The sequence below is a fragment of the Symphalangus syndactylus genome, chromosome 16 (genome assembly GCF_028878055.3).
Source record: "Symphalangus syndactylus isolate Jambi chromosome 16, NHGRI_mSymSyn1-v2.1_pri, whole genome shotgun sequence".
NCBI lineage: Eukaryota > Metazoa > Chordata > Mammalia > Primates > Hylobatidae > Symphalangus > Symphalangus syndactylus.
The window spans coordinates 23,900,207-23,920,669 of NC_072438.2; the positions used below are offsets into that span (position 1 = coordinate 23,900,207).

General features: G+C 38.9%; 1 protein-coding gene across 2 annotated transcripts in view; it reads right to left on the minus strand.

Annotated features, from left to right (window-relative positions):
- Positions 1 to 250: 250 nt before the first annotated feature.
- The window catches only part of TAPT1 (transmembrane anterior posterior transformation 1), a 65,852-nt gene continuing 45,639 nt past the window's right edge, over positions 251 to 20,463 (minus strand). For both annotated transcript variants that reach the window (XM_055245664.2, XM_055245665.2), the window contains exons 8-14: positions 18,787 to 18,867; positions 15,345 to 15,454; positions 13,903 to 13,962; positions 13,157 to 13,225; positions 9,610 to 9,686; positions 5,574 to 5,734; positions 251 to 2,503 (exon numbers count right to left, since the gene is read on the minus strand). In XM_055245664.2, coding sequence (XP_055101639.1) covers positions 2,274 to 2,503; positions 5,574 to 5,734; positions 9,610 to 9,686; positions 13,157 to 13,225; positions 13,903 to 13,962; positions 15,345 to 15,454; positions 18,787 to 18,867 — 788 coding nt within the window. In that variant the 3' untranslated portion in view covers positions 251 to 2,273. The remainder of the gene's footprint in view (positions 2,504 to 5,573; positions 5,735 to 9,609; positions 9,687 to 13,156; positions 13,226 to 13,902; positions 13,963 to 15,344; positions 15,455 to 18,786; positions 18,868 to 20,463) is intronic.

A 20,463-nucleotide genomic window follows, 5' to 3' on the forward strand; every position in this document is an offset into this window, starting at 1 on the left:
TGTGTGACATTCAAAACACTCGTAAAATGCAAATACCTTCATTTGCTGAGAAGTAGTAAATGATCTATAATCAAGGCCCAGCCTATTTTTTGCAAAGACAAAATTAAACATTTTGCCACCATTAAGACCAAAACAATACTTCAAATTAAGATAGCTCTATCTCTTGTGAATTACAAATAAATTCTTACTATACAGTGGGAAATTCACTCTACCAAATACAATAGTAAATACTAAAATAAATTCAGTGACCTTTTTAAAAAAGATTACAAAACTGAATTTATTGAGTTTCACACAAGATGCATTTATAAAATTAGTATTGAATGCCATTATAACAGAAGAAATGAACATAATCCCGAACTCCCAACAGCATCTGCAAAGGAATGGAAATCTTCTGAAAATGACGGCACAGTAACAGAATAATTCAAGCAGAACTGAAGATCTATCCAAACTATGTTCCTGCTCTGAAATCAGGGTTGTGTTTGGCAAAGCTTTCCCCAAACTATTCCATTCACCGTGGCATTGTTCCTTTTGTTGGTAAAGGGAGACGGAAAAAACAATAATTCTAAAATGGGGCTCCATTAAAACACACACAAAGCAATTAAAAGCTTTTTCATTTTTAACTTAAAATACTTCCTGGTTTCACAAAGGCATGTCCATACAATTTCCTCAACATTAATCTTCAGATTTCTTTAGTTAATGCAAAACATTAAAACTCACTTACTTTTTTGTATTTCAAATGAACAAGTCAGAATATTAAAGCTTGCTTTATATTTCATCCAAGAAACACACAAATCACCTAAAAATTGCTTTCTGCATATATATGTATGCCTGAAACATTTGCATGAGAGCTAAACTTCAAAATCAAAACATCAAAGGAAATAACAGTTAACAGTACCATCTTCTGGACAGTTCTGAAACCAGAAGTTGTAGAAGTTTTACAGAAATGCAAACACAGTTGTCAAGATAAAATGGGGTGGGAAATAACTTCTATGATATAGGCCACAAACTAGTAATTAAGCGGAAACAGAATCCTGATCTCAAATAAAACCAAAAAGCACCTTTTGGTTGCTGTTCCCAACAGCCATACACAGATGCCTCCCCACACCAACAGCCACCCATACGCCTCAAACACCCCATTTACTTTCACACAAAATCCTCTCCAGACCCAGGCCTGCCCCAGCCCCAGCATAGGCCCACCCTGACAGTCACATCCCCACAGACACCCTCCCACAGAACACACCCCGCCCCAGCACAGGCACACCCGCTGTCGAACCAAACAGAAGGACTAATGCATTTGGTAAGCCCAAGCAAGATGATGCTGCCTAACACACTTGGAGCATTTACTTTACAGTTAAAGTTGACAGTTTTGAATTTTGTACATTGACAATTTTTCAGACTGTTCAACATCAAATCCTTTTAGCTGTAATAATTTATGAAGTAATTAGTTTTAAAGCAAAATCAGTTAAGTATACCTTAAAGTTAACACTGCTCTGCTTCCTTGGTGTAAAAAGTGCCTTTTTGTAAGGAAATTTATGTTTTATCCACCAATTAAATGACATACAGCTTACATTTTGCTTTAAGGAGTAAACTGAAAAATTATGAAGGATTTTTCCCAGTAATGCATAGTCTTCATTAATTATTTTTTTAATAAATAAACTAGTTTAGCTTTTTTTTTTTTAACCCTACAAAATGCTACTATTCATCATGTATTATTTAAGGTAGCCTTTTATTCTGATTAATTAAGATACATCTTTAAGGGTTATTCTGGTGGTAAGAACATTTATCTTGACTTATGTTTAATTTTTTTTAATGCTTTGGCAGATGAAGTAACGGTTGAAAACTGTTTGTGAAAATAGTATGAGACTGGAAAGGTAACGTCGTGGGAAAAGTTTCACAGTTTTCCAGGTATTTCCTTATACTGAAGAGGACTTGAGGCAAATTCAACATTCTGGAAGCCCAGATTGACAAAGCAAAACAGATTTTGATGTTGCCTTTGTTGGGTCCTGGAAGTGACGCTGCTGCTTGGCCAGGCAGGAGGAAGTTTTATAATCCATCAAGCTTCCCAGAGAGTCAAGGCCGGAGGTCGCTCCTGTCCTGTGATCTGACCCTCAGCCAGGCCATATTACTGGAAGAAAGATACTAAGATTTGCTTGCCAATAATAATTTAAGTTTTTAAATAAATATTTAAGTGCCATGTTTAGCATCTATCTGTCCTGGCAACACAGCACTTGTTGCCCCAGGACCCAGCTTCTTCAGCACATGAAGCCACAGATTCAGTCAATTCGGTTTCCGCAAATTGTGAACCTGTCTATCTCTAACAAATCTTTCTTTGAGGATCTGTGTTTTAGTTCAGAATTGTCCTGCGTTATGTCCTTCTCGTCACCATCTGGAGTTGTCAAAAACTGATCAGAATTGCTTGTCACAAGTAATGGTATGATATTTTCCTTTTGATGAATAGGCTGGTTGGTGACGGAGGCAGATAGGTTTTCTTCTGTGGAAAGGCCTGTGATAAAGTAGATCCGTTAAATTAGAGAAAGATTTTTCCCCAATTATTAATAAATACAAACTTACCAATATAGTGGTGCTGAAAAAAGTGCCCATTATCCATGCTTTTAGATAAAGCAAGTGATAACCAAATAGCATGTTGTATAAGCAGCCATCATTTATAATAAAACTTAGAGGCTAATCATCTGTTTGTTCAATTTTATGGAAGGGTACATTACATTGCTCGTATCACACAAACAATGCCATCATCCAACTGCAGAAAGATCACAACTCCTACATTACGGCTCTTCTCTATATAATCAAGACCTAACATGACTGTTGCCAGTCCTGAAAAATTAACACTTGCTCCAATACAGAACATCAGGGAGTGGGCCAAGAAGACTTTACTACATTCCACCTGTCATCTGTAGTCACTTCAGCTACAGTTGGTTTAGCATCATCATCTCTGGGAAGTCCAAACCAGAGGTTAAAACAAACAAACAAATAAACAAAACCCCCAATGTTTATTTTAGGTCACAGAGATCCTGGAGCCTGGCTTTGGGGACAGCTGGGCTGGGGCCTGGAGAGATTCATCTGAATCTACATTCAATCCATGTAAGAATAGCTTCTTTGAGGCAAAAAAGACATACCATCAGCTGTACACATTTAAAATGTATAATCTGATGAGTTCTGACATGTGCATGCACCTGGTCACACTACTGCCACGATGGAGGTAATGACGCATCCAGCTCTCTTGTAGTAATCCCTCTCTCCTGCCCTCACCCCCAGGACCGCTGTCTTCTGTCTCTTTTACAACGTGATGAATCTGATGCAGCTTTGAGAGACAGCCCCCTCCCTCTCTTCAGCTTGACTTCAACACCCTCCGGAATGTTCTCCAGTCTGTGTTCTCCTGACCTCCAAGACATTCTGAGCAAACACTCGGGCCGTCGTCCTGAATGTACTTCTCATAACATGACTCCTGAGTCAATGGCCCTGCCCTGCAGTACGTGCTTAAAGCTTTTATCCCCATTAGACTCCTTGAAAGCAAGAGTGATGCTTACTAACTTCTTCTTTTTATATTTTTTGTAGAGATGGGACTCGCTAGGTTGCCCAGGCTGGTCTCGAACTCCTGGGCTCAAGTGCTGCTTCTGCCTTAGCCTCCCAAAGTGCTGGGATTATTAAAGGCGTGTGCCACCATGCCTGGCCTAACTTCTTAACTAATATGCATAACAAGAGAACACGTACAGGCCCCACTATGAATTACCTAGTTGGTTGAAAAAAATGCAATCCTTATTACTAATAGTATTCTTATAATGAAAAAATTCCCAGTGATTATACACATTGTTATTTTACTTTATTTTTGCTTCCAGTTAAGTACACACGATGAGCACAGCCCCACTTTCAGGTAGGACTCCAGTCCAGCCCAACTCTCCTCTCCTCCCTCTTTCTGAAGCACACTCCACACTTGCCATATTGAGCTGCTAGTTCTCCAGACGCTTTTCCAGGCCTCCATGATCTAACTCATGCTGGCCCTTCTGGAGTGCCCTTTCCACCAGCCTGCCCTGGGCCAGTTTCATCCTTCAAGCTTTTAGTTTAGAAGAACTCCCCTTTCCTGTCCCTCCAAACCCTCTGCTCACCTATTTGGACCCCTGTAGTTACATGAGGCCTTGAAGGACATTCTTTATTTTTCTCTCTTCAGCATCTCCTCTGTGACCTTGCACACAGTTCCACACATTTAAAAACACATCATTTAGGCCAGGCGCAGTGGCTCACGCCTGTAATCCCAGCACTTTGGGAGGCCGAGGTGGGCGGATCACGAGGTCAGGAGATCGAGACCATCCTGGTTAACATAGTGAAACGATGTCTCTACTAAAAATACAAAAAATTAGCTGGGCATGGTGGTGGGCGCCTACAGTCCTAGCTACTAGGGAGGCTGAGGCAGGGGAATGCCGTTAACCTGGGAGGCGGAGCTTGCAATGAGCAGAGATCACGCCACTGCACTCCAGCCTGGGCAACAGAGCGAAACTCTGTCTCAAAAAAAAAATACATCATTTAAACTAAAAGTTATATGAACAAATACCTCTGTGAACAGGGAACTGCCACCTAACAACAAAAATTAAGTCAATGTCCCAGTTCTTCCTCCAAATCTTCCAACCCACAAACCTTCCAATCATCTTGAACTCACCTATTCTCACACTGCATAACTTCCTCATCAGCAAATACTTCACACAAACCTCCCAGGTCTATCCAGAACCTGGCCAGGTCTCCCTGCTCACACCACCTACCCTGCTCCTGGCCAGGTAGCTGCCTCTCTGGTCCCTACCTCTGGGCCCACCCCTCTGGAGTTTATTTTCCACAAAGCTTGAGAATGATCCTTTTAAAATGTCAGCTGCACCATGCCACTGCTCTGCTCAAAGCCCCGCAACAGCCCCCTTCCACCTGGAAGGTCCTCATAACAGCCTGCAGCCCTCCATGGCCCCCAAGACCCCCTCTCCAGTCCTTTTTCCTGGGAATGGGCCACTGCAGCCACCTGGCTTTTAATGTCCTTTGATGCGCCAAGCATCTTCCTGCCCTGGTGCCTTTGCTGGGCCTGCTGGGCCTCTGCCTGGGAGCTGCTCCTGGAAGGCTGGATGCACTGTCTCGAGCTCCAGGACTCTGTGCGGTGCCATCTCCTCACACTTGGGGGGAGCGCCCAACTCCCTGTTGTACTTCCCTTTCCCCGTCCTGCTTTTGTTTTCTGTGCAGTTCCCCGTCACTTGACATAGTGCATATTTATTTCTCTCTACCCCTCTTCCCAACAATCTAGAACAAGCTCCACGGGAGCAGAGAATTGCCTTTCCACCCCACTGCTGTATCCACTGGAGCTGATGTGTCACAGGTGCTCAATGTTGAACAGCGAATGAGTAAATGGAAAAACTCAGAACACTGGGTCAGGTATATATGGGATGTGATCTAAAACACAACCATTAAAAGACCCAAAAATCTATGCAAAGGGAAACCAATCTTTAAAGCGTTGCTTAACATTGATCAAACTGTGATATAACTCTTTGAAAATGATCCAGGGAAGTGAAGAAAGGGACCAAACCTACCTTGAGAGGGTTTACATTTGTTCTGTGATTTACTGGACGGCTTGCCTGGAGTGCAGGTTGGGGGAGGATTCGACAGCTTCTCTTCCATTTTGGCTTCCTTCACATACTGGCAGGATTTCCCCAACAGCACGATGCTATTAAGTACTTTCAGGGATATCAACCTAAAAACAAACAAAACAAACCACATCCGTTGGAATTCATCTAAATCCCTCCGAATGCCATCTACTACCATGGCTAAGGAGAAGGTGGGGGGGCATGGGACGGGGACAGATTAGGGATTTAGAGGAACTTACACAAATCTTGAGTTTTCTGAGGCTTCTCTGCTACAAAGAAAAACTTGGAATTCCTTAGTTCTCTTTTTTTTTTTTTTTTTTTTGAGACAGAGTCTCACTCTGTTACCCAGGCTGGAGTACAGTGGCACAATCTCGGCTCACTGCAACCTCCGCCTCCTGGGTTCAAGCAATTCTTGGCCTCAGCCTTCCAAGTAGCTGGGATTACAGGCATCTGCCACCACGCCCGGCTATTTTTTGTATTTTTAGTAGAGACAGGGTTTCACCATGTTGGTCAGGATGGTCTCAAACTCCTGACCTCATGATCCACCTGCCTCGGCCTCCCAAACTGCTGGGATTACAGGTGTGACCCACCATGCCTGGCCTCCTTAGTTCTCTTATAAGAAATTATACCATTTAGAAATTTTTTCTGGTATTAAATATTTTAACATTTATTCTTTTATTACACAACAAATACATTTAGCACATGCAGATGAACAAAAAAGAAAATAATAAAATTACATGATTCCACACCCTTATGATAATCACTGTGACATTTAGTATGTTATCTTTCAGTTGCTTTCTCTGAGTATGCCTGTATTTGTACTTTCTTGCTGTATAGAAACAGGGTCTATTTTACAAGGCAGTAGGCGAGTGGAGTGAGGAGGCAGAGCATGGACTCCGGGGTGAAGTGTGTCTGTGTGGAGTCCTGAGTCCACTACTTAGAACCTGCGTGCACCTGGGCAAGCTACTCAACCAGCTAATCTGGAAAGAAGAGCAGTCAGGTAAGGTGCTTAGAGCAGTGCTTGGCACACAGACATGGTAAGCAATTTTGTTATTATTGTTGTTATTTATATAACAATGTATCATGAATTTGTTCCTTATCAGTTAATGTTCCTCAGTGACATTATTTTAAATGGCCTTATAACATCACTATATGGGTTATCAAATAACAAAGCCCCAAACTCCTATTTCTGGATACTTAGATTATTTTCAATATTTTGCTTCTACCAAAAAGTTTCTGATTAAGAAAATATGTTAAATCTCTATTTCTTTAGGATACCTAGATACCTATGACTACAGAAATAAAATTTCTGGGTCAAAGAATATGAATATTTTAAGGCATTCAATATAAATCTGGAAAAAAGTATGGGAAGAAAAAAGTCTCACATTAACCTCAATGCCAGTTTTATAACCAGTGAAGAAGTTGGTTTTCTTTTTTTAAGAGGCAGTCTTGCATTGTCGCCCAGGCTGTAGTACAGTGGCATGATCATTGCTCACTGCAGCCTTGAACTTCTGGGCTTAAGCAATCTCCCACCTCAGCCTCCTGCACAGCTGGGACCACAGGCGTATGCCACCACGCCCAGCTAATTTTCTTTTTTGTAGAGATGGGGTCTTGCTATGTTGCCTGGGCTGGTCTCAAACTCTTGGGCTCAAGCAATCCTCCCACCCAGGCTGCCAAAGTGCTGGGGCTACAGGCATGAGCCACCATGCCATCTTCTGCTCAGCTCCTTTCATGGTCTCCCCTCCCCAGGCCCTCCTCCCCCATGGCTGCTCATGGACTACTGCAGCTGCCTGGCGTCTGCTGTTCCTCCATCAGGCCTGTGTCCCTGTGCCCTTCTGCTGAGCCTACGCTCTTCCCAGGTGGCTGCACAGCTCCCTTACTTACTGAAACACCAACTCACCAGAGAGGCCTGCCCTGGCCACCCTCTCTAACACAGCTGCATCTGCCTTGCCCATTCATCTCCTCATACTACTGTGCTTTTCTTCCTAATGATTCCTACCAACTGTCAATAGAGTGACCTGTTTTTCTAGTTGTCTATTTGTTGTTGGGAATTTCTGTGACATCAAGGCAGGGCACTTGTCTGGCTTCTTTTTGGTCAAGCCCTAGACCAGCCCAGGCCTAGGCCCAGGCCCTGCTGCTGAGCAGCTATTCCCTGAGGAGCGCTGGGCAGAGAGCAGTAACGGCAGAGGCTGGCAAGTCCTCCCACCTTAGCTGGCGAGAGTGAGTCTGGAGGGAAAGAGGAGAAACTGGGTGTGGTGGGGGAAAAGCTCAGCATTTTATGTCAAGAGGCCCAACTGAATTCTGATTTTATTTTTTTAACTGAAGACAGATTCCTGGGTTTGATGTAGTTAATTGATAAAGAATGCATGGACAAGGTAGTTTTGAGAAAGTGTCTGAAGGAGAAGAGGATAATTTAGGAATCACCCTGAGATGAGGATTAGAGTAGGTGAATAAAGTAGAAAGGTGAGTGAGCAGATATGTCTGGCTACGCTATCCAGGTGGAGAAGTGAAGCAACATGGGGAGGGAGGTGACATGGGAGGCTGGGGGCACAGGTGCCCTGAATTCTAAGTTAACTCACGATTAAAGCTCATACCCCTGGGTGAACTATGCACAGGCAATTGTAACTAAACAAAGGTTTTCAGATGTAGCATATACATGCTTCATTTCCTGATTATTATGTAAAAAACACTAGAATAATTAGATTGTCTAACAATTATTCCCATTGAGATTACAGCAATACCACTTCGTAAACACAGCGCAATGTTAAAAACATTGAGGGGCTGTGTGAGAATCTACATTAGTAAAGGAAGGTCTTAATGTTTTTTAATGTCAAAAAATGAAAAGTTACATTAATATAGTAAACCATTTACATACTCATTCAAACAAAAAACAGGCAATGCTGTACAGTGTGATCAGAACCTCATCCTCCTCTGTGAAACACTGAAATTAGCCACATGACCTACACACAGCTCTGCAGGACAAGGGCCTGAGCCAGCTACTGCAGGAGCTGGGAAGCAGGCTCACGACTCAGGATCCTTGGTGGAGAGGCAGAAAGTGCAGACAGTAAGTGAATATTCCCATGCTACTTCAACAGAAGCTTCCTGAGCACGTGCCAGGTAGTGTGCTAAGCCCTGGGCAGGAAACAATGTGAAAAACACACTAAAAATACCATGAAACTGGAACTCTAAGCAAATCCACCGCTCAAGTTGTGACTGCTATGCTTACCCTCCAACCTTTTTCCTCTGGAGGGATTCAAGTTCGAACCCTCTCAGACCACCCCTCCCCGAGTGAAGCTCCTGATGTACATCACCTAAGCGAGGGTGGAACAGGTTTCCCGTTTCATTTTTCAGTAAGTTAATTGAATGCCAGGTCTGGGTACTTTATCATCGTTTACTTCTTGAGAAAAGTAACAATGGAAAAATCATCATTTTATATTGTTATTTTCTTCATACCATTTATTTCTATCTTAATTAGTTGTTAATTTACTGTATGTCTCCCCCAACCAAAATGTAAGATCATGAGACCAACAAACCTGCAGATGGATTCCACTGGTCACAGACCGAAAGCCTACACTTGTGCATTACATTTGCGTTTACGTGATGCCTGCCTACGATGTGCTGAACAATTCAATGTGGCAAACATATTGGAGGGTCAAAGATGTTTTTAAATATGAAAACATGTCTGCAATGGCAGGCTTTTATTCATCAAAAAAATGTGAGTGAAACCTAAATCTTAAGCAAAAAGGGCTTTAAGATTTTGCTAAAAATTAAAATAAAATCTAAAGTACTATTAATACTATTACCAAATAGCAGTGTAGTTAATCTAACCGAGTCACAAATAAATACACTTGGAGGTATAGCTGTTGAATGGAAGCCCCTGGCATAGATTGGGAGTAGTATGATTGGGATGCTATTAACTTCCATCACATCTTGCATTTATGCTTTACTGTATAGCCAAAAACATATTCAAGAATAATCTTACCCAAAATAGAAGAGTATGACACAGGCATAAGACAGGATTCCTTGCACTTTAATTGAGCTTGTTACAACTCTGATGAGCTAGCCAGAAACAAACCAAAACAACAAAAACACACAAACAGAACACACAACCACAGAGTTATTAGTTAATACTTAAAAGGTTTCTCCATGCTGACTTTAACATTTTAGGCATATATCTATGGCCTTTGTCTAAAAATCCAAGAAGGCAGATTTGTCGATTTGTATCAAAATCCGCCTGCTTGTGAAACCTTCTGTGGTACATTTGGATTGGTTCAAGCAAATCTGGGATGCCTGTGGCTAGTGCAACAGTTTGACTCTTGTGGACTCTCTAAGTTCGGCCCTATACCTAGGTCACGAATGACACATGTACTTATACCTCATAGGGATGCAAAGCAGCTGATTTTTATAAAATATTATTCTGCAAAGTACAAATGATTTCATCGTGCTACATGTGTCCACACCAGAGCTAGAATCATTTGGTGGGCGTTTCCTTATTCCTGTTTTTTTGCTCCCCATCCTTTCTTCTTTGACTCTTTTAAGAACCCCCAGTAACTCACAGGGAACATAGGAAAAATGGAACCTTAAAAGTTTTGTATTTAGAAAAACTAAACACTATTAAAAAATTAATTAAACATTGAAACATTTCTCTCCTTTGGATAGTTACAGTTAAATACCCATTTTCTTACTTCTTTCAAAGAAATAAAAGGAATAAAAGCATTATCCTTGGAAGTCTGCTGAATAAATCTGGTGGAATCAGTTAAAGGAAAATGTCTACACATTACAAGTGCTGCTGTGCCCATATGTTAAAGGAGAAATAGAGAATTAGGGAGAAGTGGTCTTATCTAGTAACGTCAAGTTATCCAAAGTCTATTAGGGTATCTTAAATAAACATCATAATGGTACACATTTAAAAATGCTTTTAATAAAAGAACAATTGGGAAGAGGTGGGGCAATGGCTCGTCATATGTTCAATAAACTCTCACTATGAGAAAAGTGACAATGGAATTAGCCCTCAACTGTGTCACAGTCTCTACAGGGTAATGTCTACTGTACAGGCATTTGTGACTGAAGTTAACACGACTCCAGGATTTTATTCATTAATATGAAAGGCAAACCAATGATCACATTTAAGGCTTAAATAACCATACTTTTATCTAGCATATTATCAGTTAACTTTTACTCAGTCTAGTTTCCATGAGACTTTAATACACATTTTTTCTTCCTTTTTTCGGATATAAAATCATTTTACGACCCAATGTAACGCTTACAAGAAAAAATTGCCATCCTTGTGCCTTAATTAAAGAATTAACTTGTCACAGAGACCTCGAAATATTTCTCAAGGCTCCTGGATGCCCGCCAAAGCTGTGGCACATGACGAAGCTCTGTGAGCAAAGTGCTATGGAAGGACGCCTGCTAGATCTCTGCCTAACTATATAATCCCCTTTCAGCACACTGCAGGTGTTCCAAAAGTGTTTTGTCAATTATTAATTATTCATAAATATTTTGGTATAACAGCCATAAAAACTCATTTAAAGAATAAAACAAGGATTGAAGAAAAAATTTTAAATACTAAACCAAAAAAAGTTCATACTATGAATTTTCTGACAAGTTACTAGACAAATAAGGCAATTATTATTTGGCAAAGCAGGATCATATTGAAATCCAACTATTTGACCAATCCTTACAAAAAAAAAAAAAAAATCAGGCCTTGTAGGTTTATCCTTATATTTGTATGTTTCATGTTTCTAGTTGTAGTAAACAAATGCAGAAATATTTAATATTCTATTTTATCAATCTCTTAAGCCTTTAACAAACAATTTTATTATTTAGAAGCCTCCATTTTTCCGAAATTCTAGGAGCTCCTTTTCCAAAGCAAAAGAAAGCTATATTATGATGTAATAAGCAAGCTATTAATATAATTAAAAATGTTTAGAGATGTGGTTGTCTGTAAAGGCACACTGAAATTTGAATAGCATTAAGCCTATTAATCATCTGTCATCTAAAAAAAGTCAAGGAAGCTGATCTAAAATATAGCTGGTATGACCTTCACTTTCTTTACACATTTCTTAGTTGATTTGCATGAGACTGCAGCTATAGAAGTCTAGATATCCTTTGGCAAAAAAGACAGTTGCATTTGTTTGTTTTGTTTTTGTTGTTTTTTGAGATAGAGTGTTGCTCTTGTTGCCTAGGCTGGAGGGCAGTGACGCAATCTCCGCTTACTGCAACCTTCACTCCCAGGTTCAAGTGATTCTCCTGCCTCAGCCTCCTAAGTAGCTGAAATTACAGGCGCCTGCCACCACACCTGGCTAATTTTTGTATTTTTTAGTAGAGATGGGGTTTCACCAAGTTAGCCAGGCTGGTTTCAAACTCCTGACCTCAGGTGATCCACCTGCCTCAGCTTCCCAAAGTGCTGGGATTACAGGTGTGAGCCACCGTGCCCAGCTGGTTGCATCTGTTTTGATGTTAGAATAGGTAGTCAAGAAAGAACATAATCAAAATACAAGTGCAGCCAGCAAATATATTTTTTTTCTTGCCTCAGCCTCCTGAGTAGCTAGGACTACAGGTGCACGCCACTAAGCCAGGCTAAACAAATCCTCTTAATTAACATTATTATAGCCTAACCTGGCTAGAAACTATTTGCGAGCCTGTTCTGGGCAATTCATTAAAATATTCAAAGTTGATGACTTGTTGAGGGTTGATTTAGTAAGTTTCAGTAGTACTTTTGAAAAAAATACATATTTCTTTTTATTCTTTTTTTTTTTGAGATGGAGTCTTGCTCTTTGGCCCAGGCTGGAGTGCAGTGGCACGATCTTGGCTCACTGCAAGCTCCACCTCCCGGGTTCATGCCATTCTCCTGCCTCAGCCTCCCGAGTAAAAAAAAATACATACTTCTTGGGTATAAAAGCAGGAATTTTCATTGCAAAAAGTTTGGACAATTTTTAAAAAGTATTAATTACCACTGATAGAGAATATGTCTTCATTTGGACATACCATAATTTTTTAACCTATTTCGTTTGTTTCTAAATTTTTATTATTACAAATGTCACTGAAATGCAAAGCTGTGCCCATAAATCATTGTGTGTCTTTTATAACTATTTCCTTAGGATAATTCCTAGAAATGAAATGACTGAATTAAAGCATGATACTGTCATATTGCCTTGTAGAAATACTGGATTAATTTATACTTCCACCAATATGTGTTGCAGTGGCCACGTTAATGCCCATGCTCAGATATTTCCATTAAAAAATATTTTTTACTAAATGAATAAGCAAAAAAGAGTATTCTCATTGTTAGGAAAGCCATTTACATAAAACAGCTAAGCGTCACTTATCTATTGGATGGCTCAACCAACAGAGATATTTGGATATATAAGCTACTGCTATAATTTAAAATAAAATTTTTTTCCAAGTTATTTACCCTTAATTTTTATATCAAGTCCTTTTGAAACAATCATATTAACAACCCATTTATTAATATTCTATAATGATGGCTACTTTGTTACAAAAAACATTAAAAAGTATGCACTTACTAAAACAGCTAGTGGGAGAGGAATAAAGCCCATCCTCCGTGCTACAGAGTCACTGTAATCAGTGTATGCCTGAACAGAGAAAGGAGCAAAAGATTCAGATTTATAGGATTTAAACAGCATTTTAAAAGTACTATTCACTTATTGCCAGCAAATGTTCTAAACAGGTGAGGATATGGAGCAAGAACAGAACCTGGCACTTATAAAATGATGTGGAAATCCAAATGTTCTCAAGTCTTTTTTTTTTTTTTTTTTTTTTTTGAGACGGAGTCTCGCTCTATCACCTAGGCTGGAGTGCAATGGCGCAATCTCAGCTCACTGCAAGCTCCGCCTCCCGGGTTCACGCCATTCTCCTGCCTCAGCCTCTCCGAGTAGCTGGGACTACAGGCGCCCGCCACTATGCCCGGCTAATTTTTTTGTATTTTTAGTAGAGACGGGGTTTCACCGTGGTCTCGATCTCCTGACCTCATGATCCGCCCGCCTCGGCCTCCCAAAGTGCTGGGATTACAAGCGTGAGCCACCGCGCCCGGCCTCAAGTCTTAAATACAAAGTTGAATAACTTAAAATGCTGCAAAGAGCATACACTACTTAATGTTAAGTATTACTATTATTCTTAATTTGTAAATGTTTATTTAGTGTTGAGAATAGAGATAAGTAGGCAGTTTATGTAGCTTTCCTTTAGTTAAAATTTCATGCTAAATTAAGCATTATTCAGTTAATTTCAGACTATGCCCTTGATAAACGCTCACATTTTTCTGTCGGCTGCTAACAAGGTCAAAAGCAAGACTGGCTCTATATTCACTGTAGACCTAAAGACAAACAAGAATGAAATATTAAGTAATATGTTAAAAATATATCATGTGGAAAGACTCAGACTTTATTAATAAAAACATTTAATAATTAACCAGGAACAAGTGCTAATAACCAAGCAGACATCTGGGCATAATTTCCTTATTTGTTTTCCTACAGTAAAGGTAAAATGTAACCTCAATTCCCCTGAACTGTTAACATTCATAGATCTTTTAAAGGTTTTTCTTTAAAGGGGAATAAATATCCAATGACTATGATCCTGAGAGTTTAGAATTTGGGGAAGAGTGACTATTTTAAGTAGTGTAATATATATAAAATAATTTTGAAATTTTAAATTAAATGAATAGTTTAAAAAAATTACTGTTTGTCTAACCATAATAATATCTTCTGAGAAAAATGAATGCTGAAAAAGACATAAAACTAAGTTAGGGAACATGGTAAATATGAAGGCACTTGTGAATGATCATTACCACTAAAAATTGCACAAGTGTCTCAATCAAGCCTATTAATTTTGACTTCAGATGCTAAATAAATGATCCTATGAAAAGGGAATCATTCTGCTTTAAGAAAGCTGAGAAAGTAAATGGTGAAATTACTTTATCAGTGCTTTACAAAAAAGTACAAAACTGTACTTAAGTATATTAAAACATTAAGAAACTCATAACTGAATCACAGCTGTTGCAACCGCATTTTATTTTAAATAATTGCTTTTTGAAATAAAACAAATATTACTGTGAGACTGTCATTAAAAGTACCACCCAGTAAAATCTAGAAAACTGTGGAACTATTATTTATTTTGGGACTGAGGCAGGAACGAGAAATACATTAGGAAACTTTCTTATGTTTTATATGCAATAAATCTATAGCCACATATCTATTTCTAGAAATTATCCAGAACATCTGTTTAGAACATAAAACAAATTTCTCAAAGTTTAAACACTTTCACCAGAAAAATGTAAGGCTCTCATCTTCTAAAACTCAGCAGGAACCTATTCATAATCGTGGAAAAAAATCAATTTTAAATATAAAATATTTTAAAAACCTAGCCAGAGAGAAAAGTTTTGATGGTCTAAGTTTTAAAATAGAAACAATGTGATTTTAAAGTCTTTAAACAGATTATGACAGTGTTAACTGATCAAAATGATTTTGAGTTAGTGACACTGTGACTTCCACTACTGGCTGAGCTATATACTTCTACCCCAAGATATGGAATTAGCATTGCCTAATATTAAAACAGAATACTTTCAATAGTGTAATAATTTTTAGAAACTTAAATTACAATTCTGACTTTAAAGTATTAAACTTCTATTATTCTACAACTTTTAAAAATTAAGCAACAGAAGTAAACTTTAAACATTGAAGTGCATATCAAAATACATACATCTGCAGTAATGTCATTGAATTTAGTGATAAAGGCATGTTTTACAATATCCACGGCAATTTCTGATGCAATTACCATACAGACATCTGGAAACAACACCCAGAGATGATCTGTAAATAGAAAAAAGAAAAACAATGAAATATCTTAATATGAACAGAAACCATACCACAGGCTACCAGAGAAATATGAAATCTCTAGAACAAAACTGTACTATTTTCAGTAAATGATGAACTAGCATTCAATTATAACCTTTATCAAAAGAGCTATACTGTATCAAGTTAAAGGATACTTCATTCAACAAACATTTATTCAGGCCCGGTGCAGTGGCTCACGCCTGTAATCCCAGCATTTTGGATCACCTGAGGTCAGGAGTTTGAGACCAGCCTGGCCAAAATGGCAAAACCCCATCTCTACTAAAAATACAAAAATTAGCCAGGCATAGTGGCGTGCACCTGTAGTCCCGGCTACTTGGGAAGCTGAAGTAGGAGAATTGCTTGAATCCGGGAGGTGGAGGTTGCAGTGAGCTGAGATTGTGCCACTGTACTCCAGCCTGGGCGACAGAGCAAGACTCCATCTCAAACAACAACAACAAAAACCCAAATATTTATTCAGTACTTTCTAAGTGCCAAGAACTGCTTTACATGTGGGCTCCGGTGGTTTAGCAGAGAGCCTCTGCCTTCATGAAGCCTATGTGCTGACATGCTGATGGGATGACTAGATTAAGCAGGTTCCTTAGAAAATCCTTTAATTCCATAACTGCCTCAATGTGACAGTAAATAGCTAGAAGAGATGTGCTGTAGTCTTTGTAGATGAGCAGTCTTCTCCTTTGATCACTATAATGTAAAGATATTGATCAATCCTTTGTTTCACTGTCATACAGATGTTAGCCTGATAAATTTGCTCACCATTATGACATTTAAATGTCTATTCAAATAAGACCTAGTGTTAGATAGATAAATAGGGTAACTGTAGTTTACAATAATCTACTGTGTATTTCAAAATAGGTAGAAGAGAAGAATTTGACTGGTTCTAACAAAAAGACAAATATTTAAGGTAATGGATATCCCAAGTACACTGATTTGATCTTCACAAATTATATGAATACATTAAATTAACACTTGCACACCCAAACTATGAAATTATGCATCAATAAAAAAATTTTTTTAATGCCAATTCAGTACCAGGTACCTGATGAAACACACCCACAGACAACCTCCTAAGAACTTGGAGAAGAATGTAAGAGTGGGACACAGCAAGAAAAAGATAGGGAGAACTGCTGACAAGGACCCACAGCAACTCAAAACCCAGGTAGCCGGAGGGTGGGATGGAGACCACACAGCTGGGCTATCCCAGCTGACAGTGTAGACAGCTTCTGTGGGTCTGGCATCACATCAGGTTTTGGAAATCAAGGGACCTCTTTCACCGATAAACTCTGCTACTAAATGTTGTATGACCTTCGGCAAGTTTTTTTTTGAATCCACATCACTGGCAAAGGGCAAGTTTCTTAATGAGCTAAATTCCAGCTTCCTCAACCACAAGGTAAGGATAGTAAGTGTCTACACTTAATTATTATGAGAACTAAATGAGATAATGGTGCACAGCAATGTGCCTGGCATACAAAGTGGCTAGTGCTGTTTTTATGTCCCTCATGACCCTGAGAACTTAGAGCAACCTTCCATAAATGGCACTTTGTTGGTTTTTTTAAAGAAATTTCAATAAACCTAAAAAAAGAGTGAAAACCTAAAACAAGAGTGAAAACAGTGAATTCATCAATAAAAGCAAGTGCTCCGTTTATCATATTATCTGCCATAGTACTAACAAAGGAGGCAAGATAATTTATCAAAAGTCGCAGTATAAATGAGAATATGACTTCAAATATCCAGCTGTCTAGGAGGCATAAAGACTATTTGTCTTTTGGTTTAACCACTCAGCTTTGGGAATTGCTGATCCTACATGTACTCTACTGGAACCAGTGACACATACCCCCTCTGCCCTTCATGGACACCCTGTTAGGTGACTTAGTTATAAAGAAATATACCACCATTCACTAAAACAAATCTGGGTACACAAAGAATCTAGCTGCGTGTGTGGAGGAAGGGGCTTTTCCACCACAGGCCAGGTAGCCTACTCCAGCTGCTGTGAGATATCATTTAATCTTATGGTTTCTCTATGAAAAAAACTTCTGAAAATGTATCTCCAAGAGCGTATCTCTCATTTTATGTTTTTGATTTTTCAGTTACTTGAAAATTACCAATGAATTAAAAATAAATTAATAAGTTAATAAATGCCTACAACATATATAATATTGGGAGTAATAAATGAAATCCAAAACATGGTTGCATCCTGTAAGAATGAGATTCCAACAAAAACGTCAGACATTCAAACAAAAACTCTAAATTACTTGAGATACCTGAGAAATTGATCATTTCCCACTTAGCTCACTTAGCATTATAATTACCCATTTCCCCTTAATTAGCCTGTAAGTCCTACAAATGTCTTAGCATTTTTTACATTGCCACAGTGCCAGCAGGTGCCTAGAAACTAGCATATGCTCAGTTAATGTCTGCTAACTGAATGGATAATGAAAATTCATGGAGTCTTGACAATTTCCTGTCAGCCTGAATTTAGAGACGCACCTAAGTAGCAAAAGTTCCACCTTACTTTATATTTAATTTATTCCTATTTAAAATGCTAATCCATGGGTAAAAGATCAATGTTAGGGAAGAGCAAAGGTTCTCCTGGTTAACCCCAAGATGAAAACGATCTTTTTGGATTTAGGTAACTAAAGTATACTACAGTTAAAAACCAAAAGGCTCAGAGCTGCCAGGCATAACAGGGCGCACTCACCTACTGAGTATACAGCTCCAGAGACACTGAGGAGTTTATGGAAAACGACAGCATCCCACCACACCACAGAAAACATACCCAATCCATTCTACTGAAACAGGTACAGTCATGTGTCGCTCAGCAACAGGGATACATTCTGAGAAATGTGTTGTTAGCCAATTTGGTCACTGTGTTAACATCATAGAGGGTAGTTACACAAACCTAGATGGTATAACCACACACCCAGACTATATGGTATAGCCTATTGCTCCTAGGCTACAAACCTGTACAGCACGTTACCATACTGAATACTGTAGGCAACTGTGACACAATGGTAAGTGTCTCTAAACATGTCTAAACACAGAAAAGGACACTAGGAGACTGGGTGACAGGAATTTTTCAGGTTCATTAGAATCTTATGGGACCACCGTCATATATGTGGTCTATTGTTGACTGAAAGTCATTATGTGACAGATGATTGTTTCTCCAATACCCAAACGGTAAAACAGCCAAAGTCTTTTGAAGTTTTCTGCAATATTCATTTTATTCCATGTAAAAGAATGATTTTGGCTTAGAAGTAAAATCATAAGACACTGTTTTGTTAAAAGTGAGTTACCTGGATTCCAAGAAAACTGTTCCATGTTTCTTAGACACACTATCAGTAAAAGCACATAATTTGTGAATCGTTCCTTAATATCTAAAAGAAAAAAAAAATCAACATATAAGTACTGTAGTGTATATAAACATAATAAAGTACATATATGACAATTATTTTAGCCAGAACATGATGAATTAGACGATGTATAAATGTCTATAAATATACAACTATATATATATATATGTATATGTATATATGTGTGTGTATATATAGGCTGGTGCTACCTTGGGAAGCCATTGACTTCTTCTGCCAACATAATTCTAGTATGGAAATTCCAGTTTTCTATAAACTTTAAAAAGTATTCAAATGATCAAACTGCTCAGACTGGGTCATTAGATTCCTCCAATGGGCTTTGGGGACATATGACAACTGTTTCCATTTTACAGAAGTAAAAACAGAAGAGTTAAATGAAAGACTTTGGGTAACAAAATCCTTGTATAAAATCCCAGACTATTTCCAATCTGGTAAATAGTACACAATTACTGAACTGATGAGTCCTTTAGCTGAGAGAATCCTGCTACCACAATAGCATTTCTTGGGGTGTATGCAGAACTTGAGGGAAAATAACCCCAAATTGGGCTTCATAATATTTACCATAAACTAATAACTATGTGCTGAGATTAGGTGGAATGAATTTACTAAAAGCAAATCACTGAATTCTTGCTAAAGGCCAGTGTACACATTTCACTTTTTAAGCTGTTAAATTTCTCATAGTCTAAGATACTGTGTAATCAAGAAATGGGACAAAATAAATTTGTCTGCAGTAACAGTGACACACCCATGTATGTGTGTCTATGTAATAGTGGTGGCTGTGACTAGAAACAATCACTCATGTAACAACCCATCTCAAAAGCTTTTTTACAGCCTGCTGTCATTTCCCTACTTTCCCACTGCCTCAGTAATTGCAAGCCTCACCCATATCATTCAGCCATGGTGCACCTCCTATAAGCGCTCTGAATTTCAATTTCATCCTGATATACTTCGTGCAACTGTCTTTGCTTCCCTTTTTTTACTTCCACCTTTCCCCATTATTCTCTAGCAACGTGATAAAAACTTTTATTCCACAGCAAAACCTCCTTCTCTATAAGTGAGTTGGCCTTTACTTTCTGTACCTTCCCTACATCCTTAAGCTCTTCCAGTCAGTTGCTGGTACCTTCTTTTTCAGGGTAGCTAAGCTCCTTATTAGTGATGGGTCTGAGCTGTGCCTTCACTCCCTCAAAGCCCAGTGGGCACTACTTGCTTCCTATTTCCAAAACTGAAGCACCATTCATTATGCAGTACTGCGTTTTGGAGTGTGAGCTCAGGGCACAATGAGTCTCAAGGTACCAAGCACTGAGATGCCTCCTTAGGAGGCAGGGCACCTCCGGAGCAAGAACATGCAGAGTCTTCAGGTGCACCTGTTTTGATTCGTCCTAGATCACATGTTTAATTTATTCTGTGACTTCAAAAGAGGATACAGGTTAAAGGAAACTAAGAAAAGTCTGCCCTAGCATAAGTTCCATCAAAGTCTGACACAAAATATATTCTTTGTTACTACAGCTAACTGTGGATCTTAATTCATGGGGTTAAATTTGCCAATGTATCTTTAATTGGAACTCTGTAGAATTATTCAGCAAGCTGTACCTGTATGTGTGC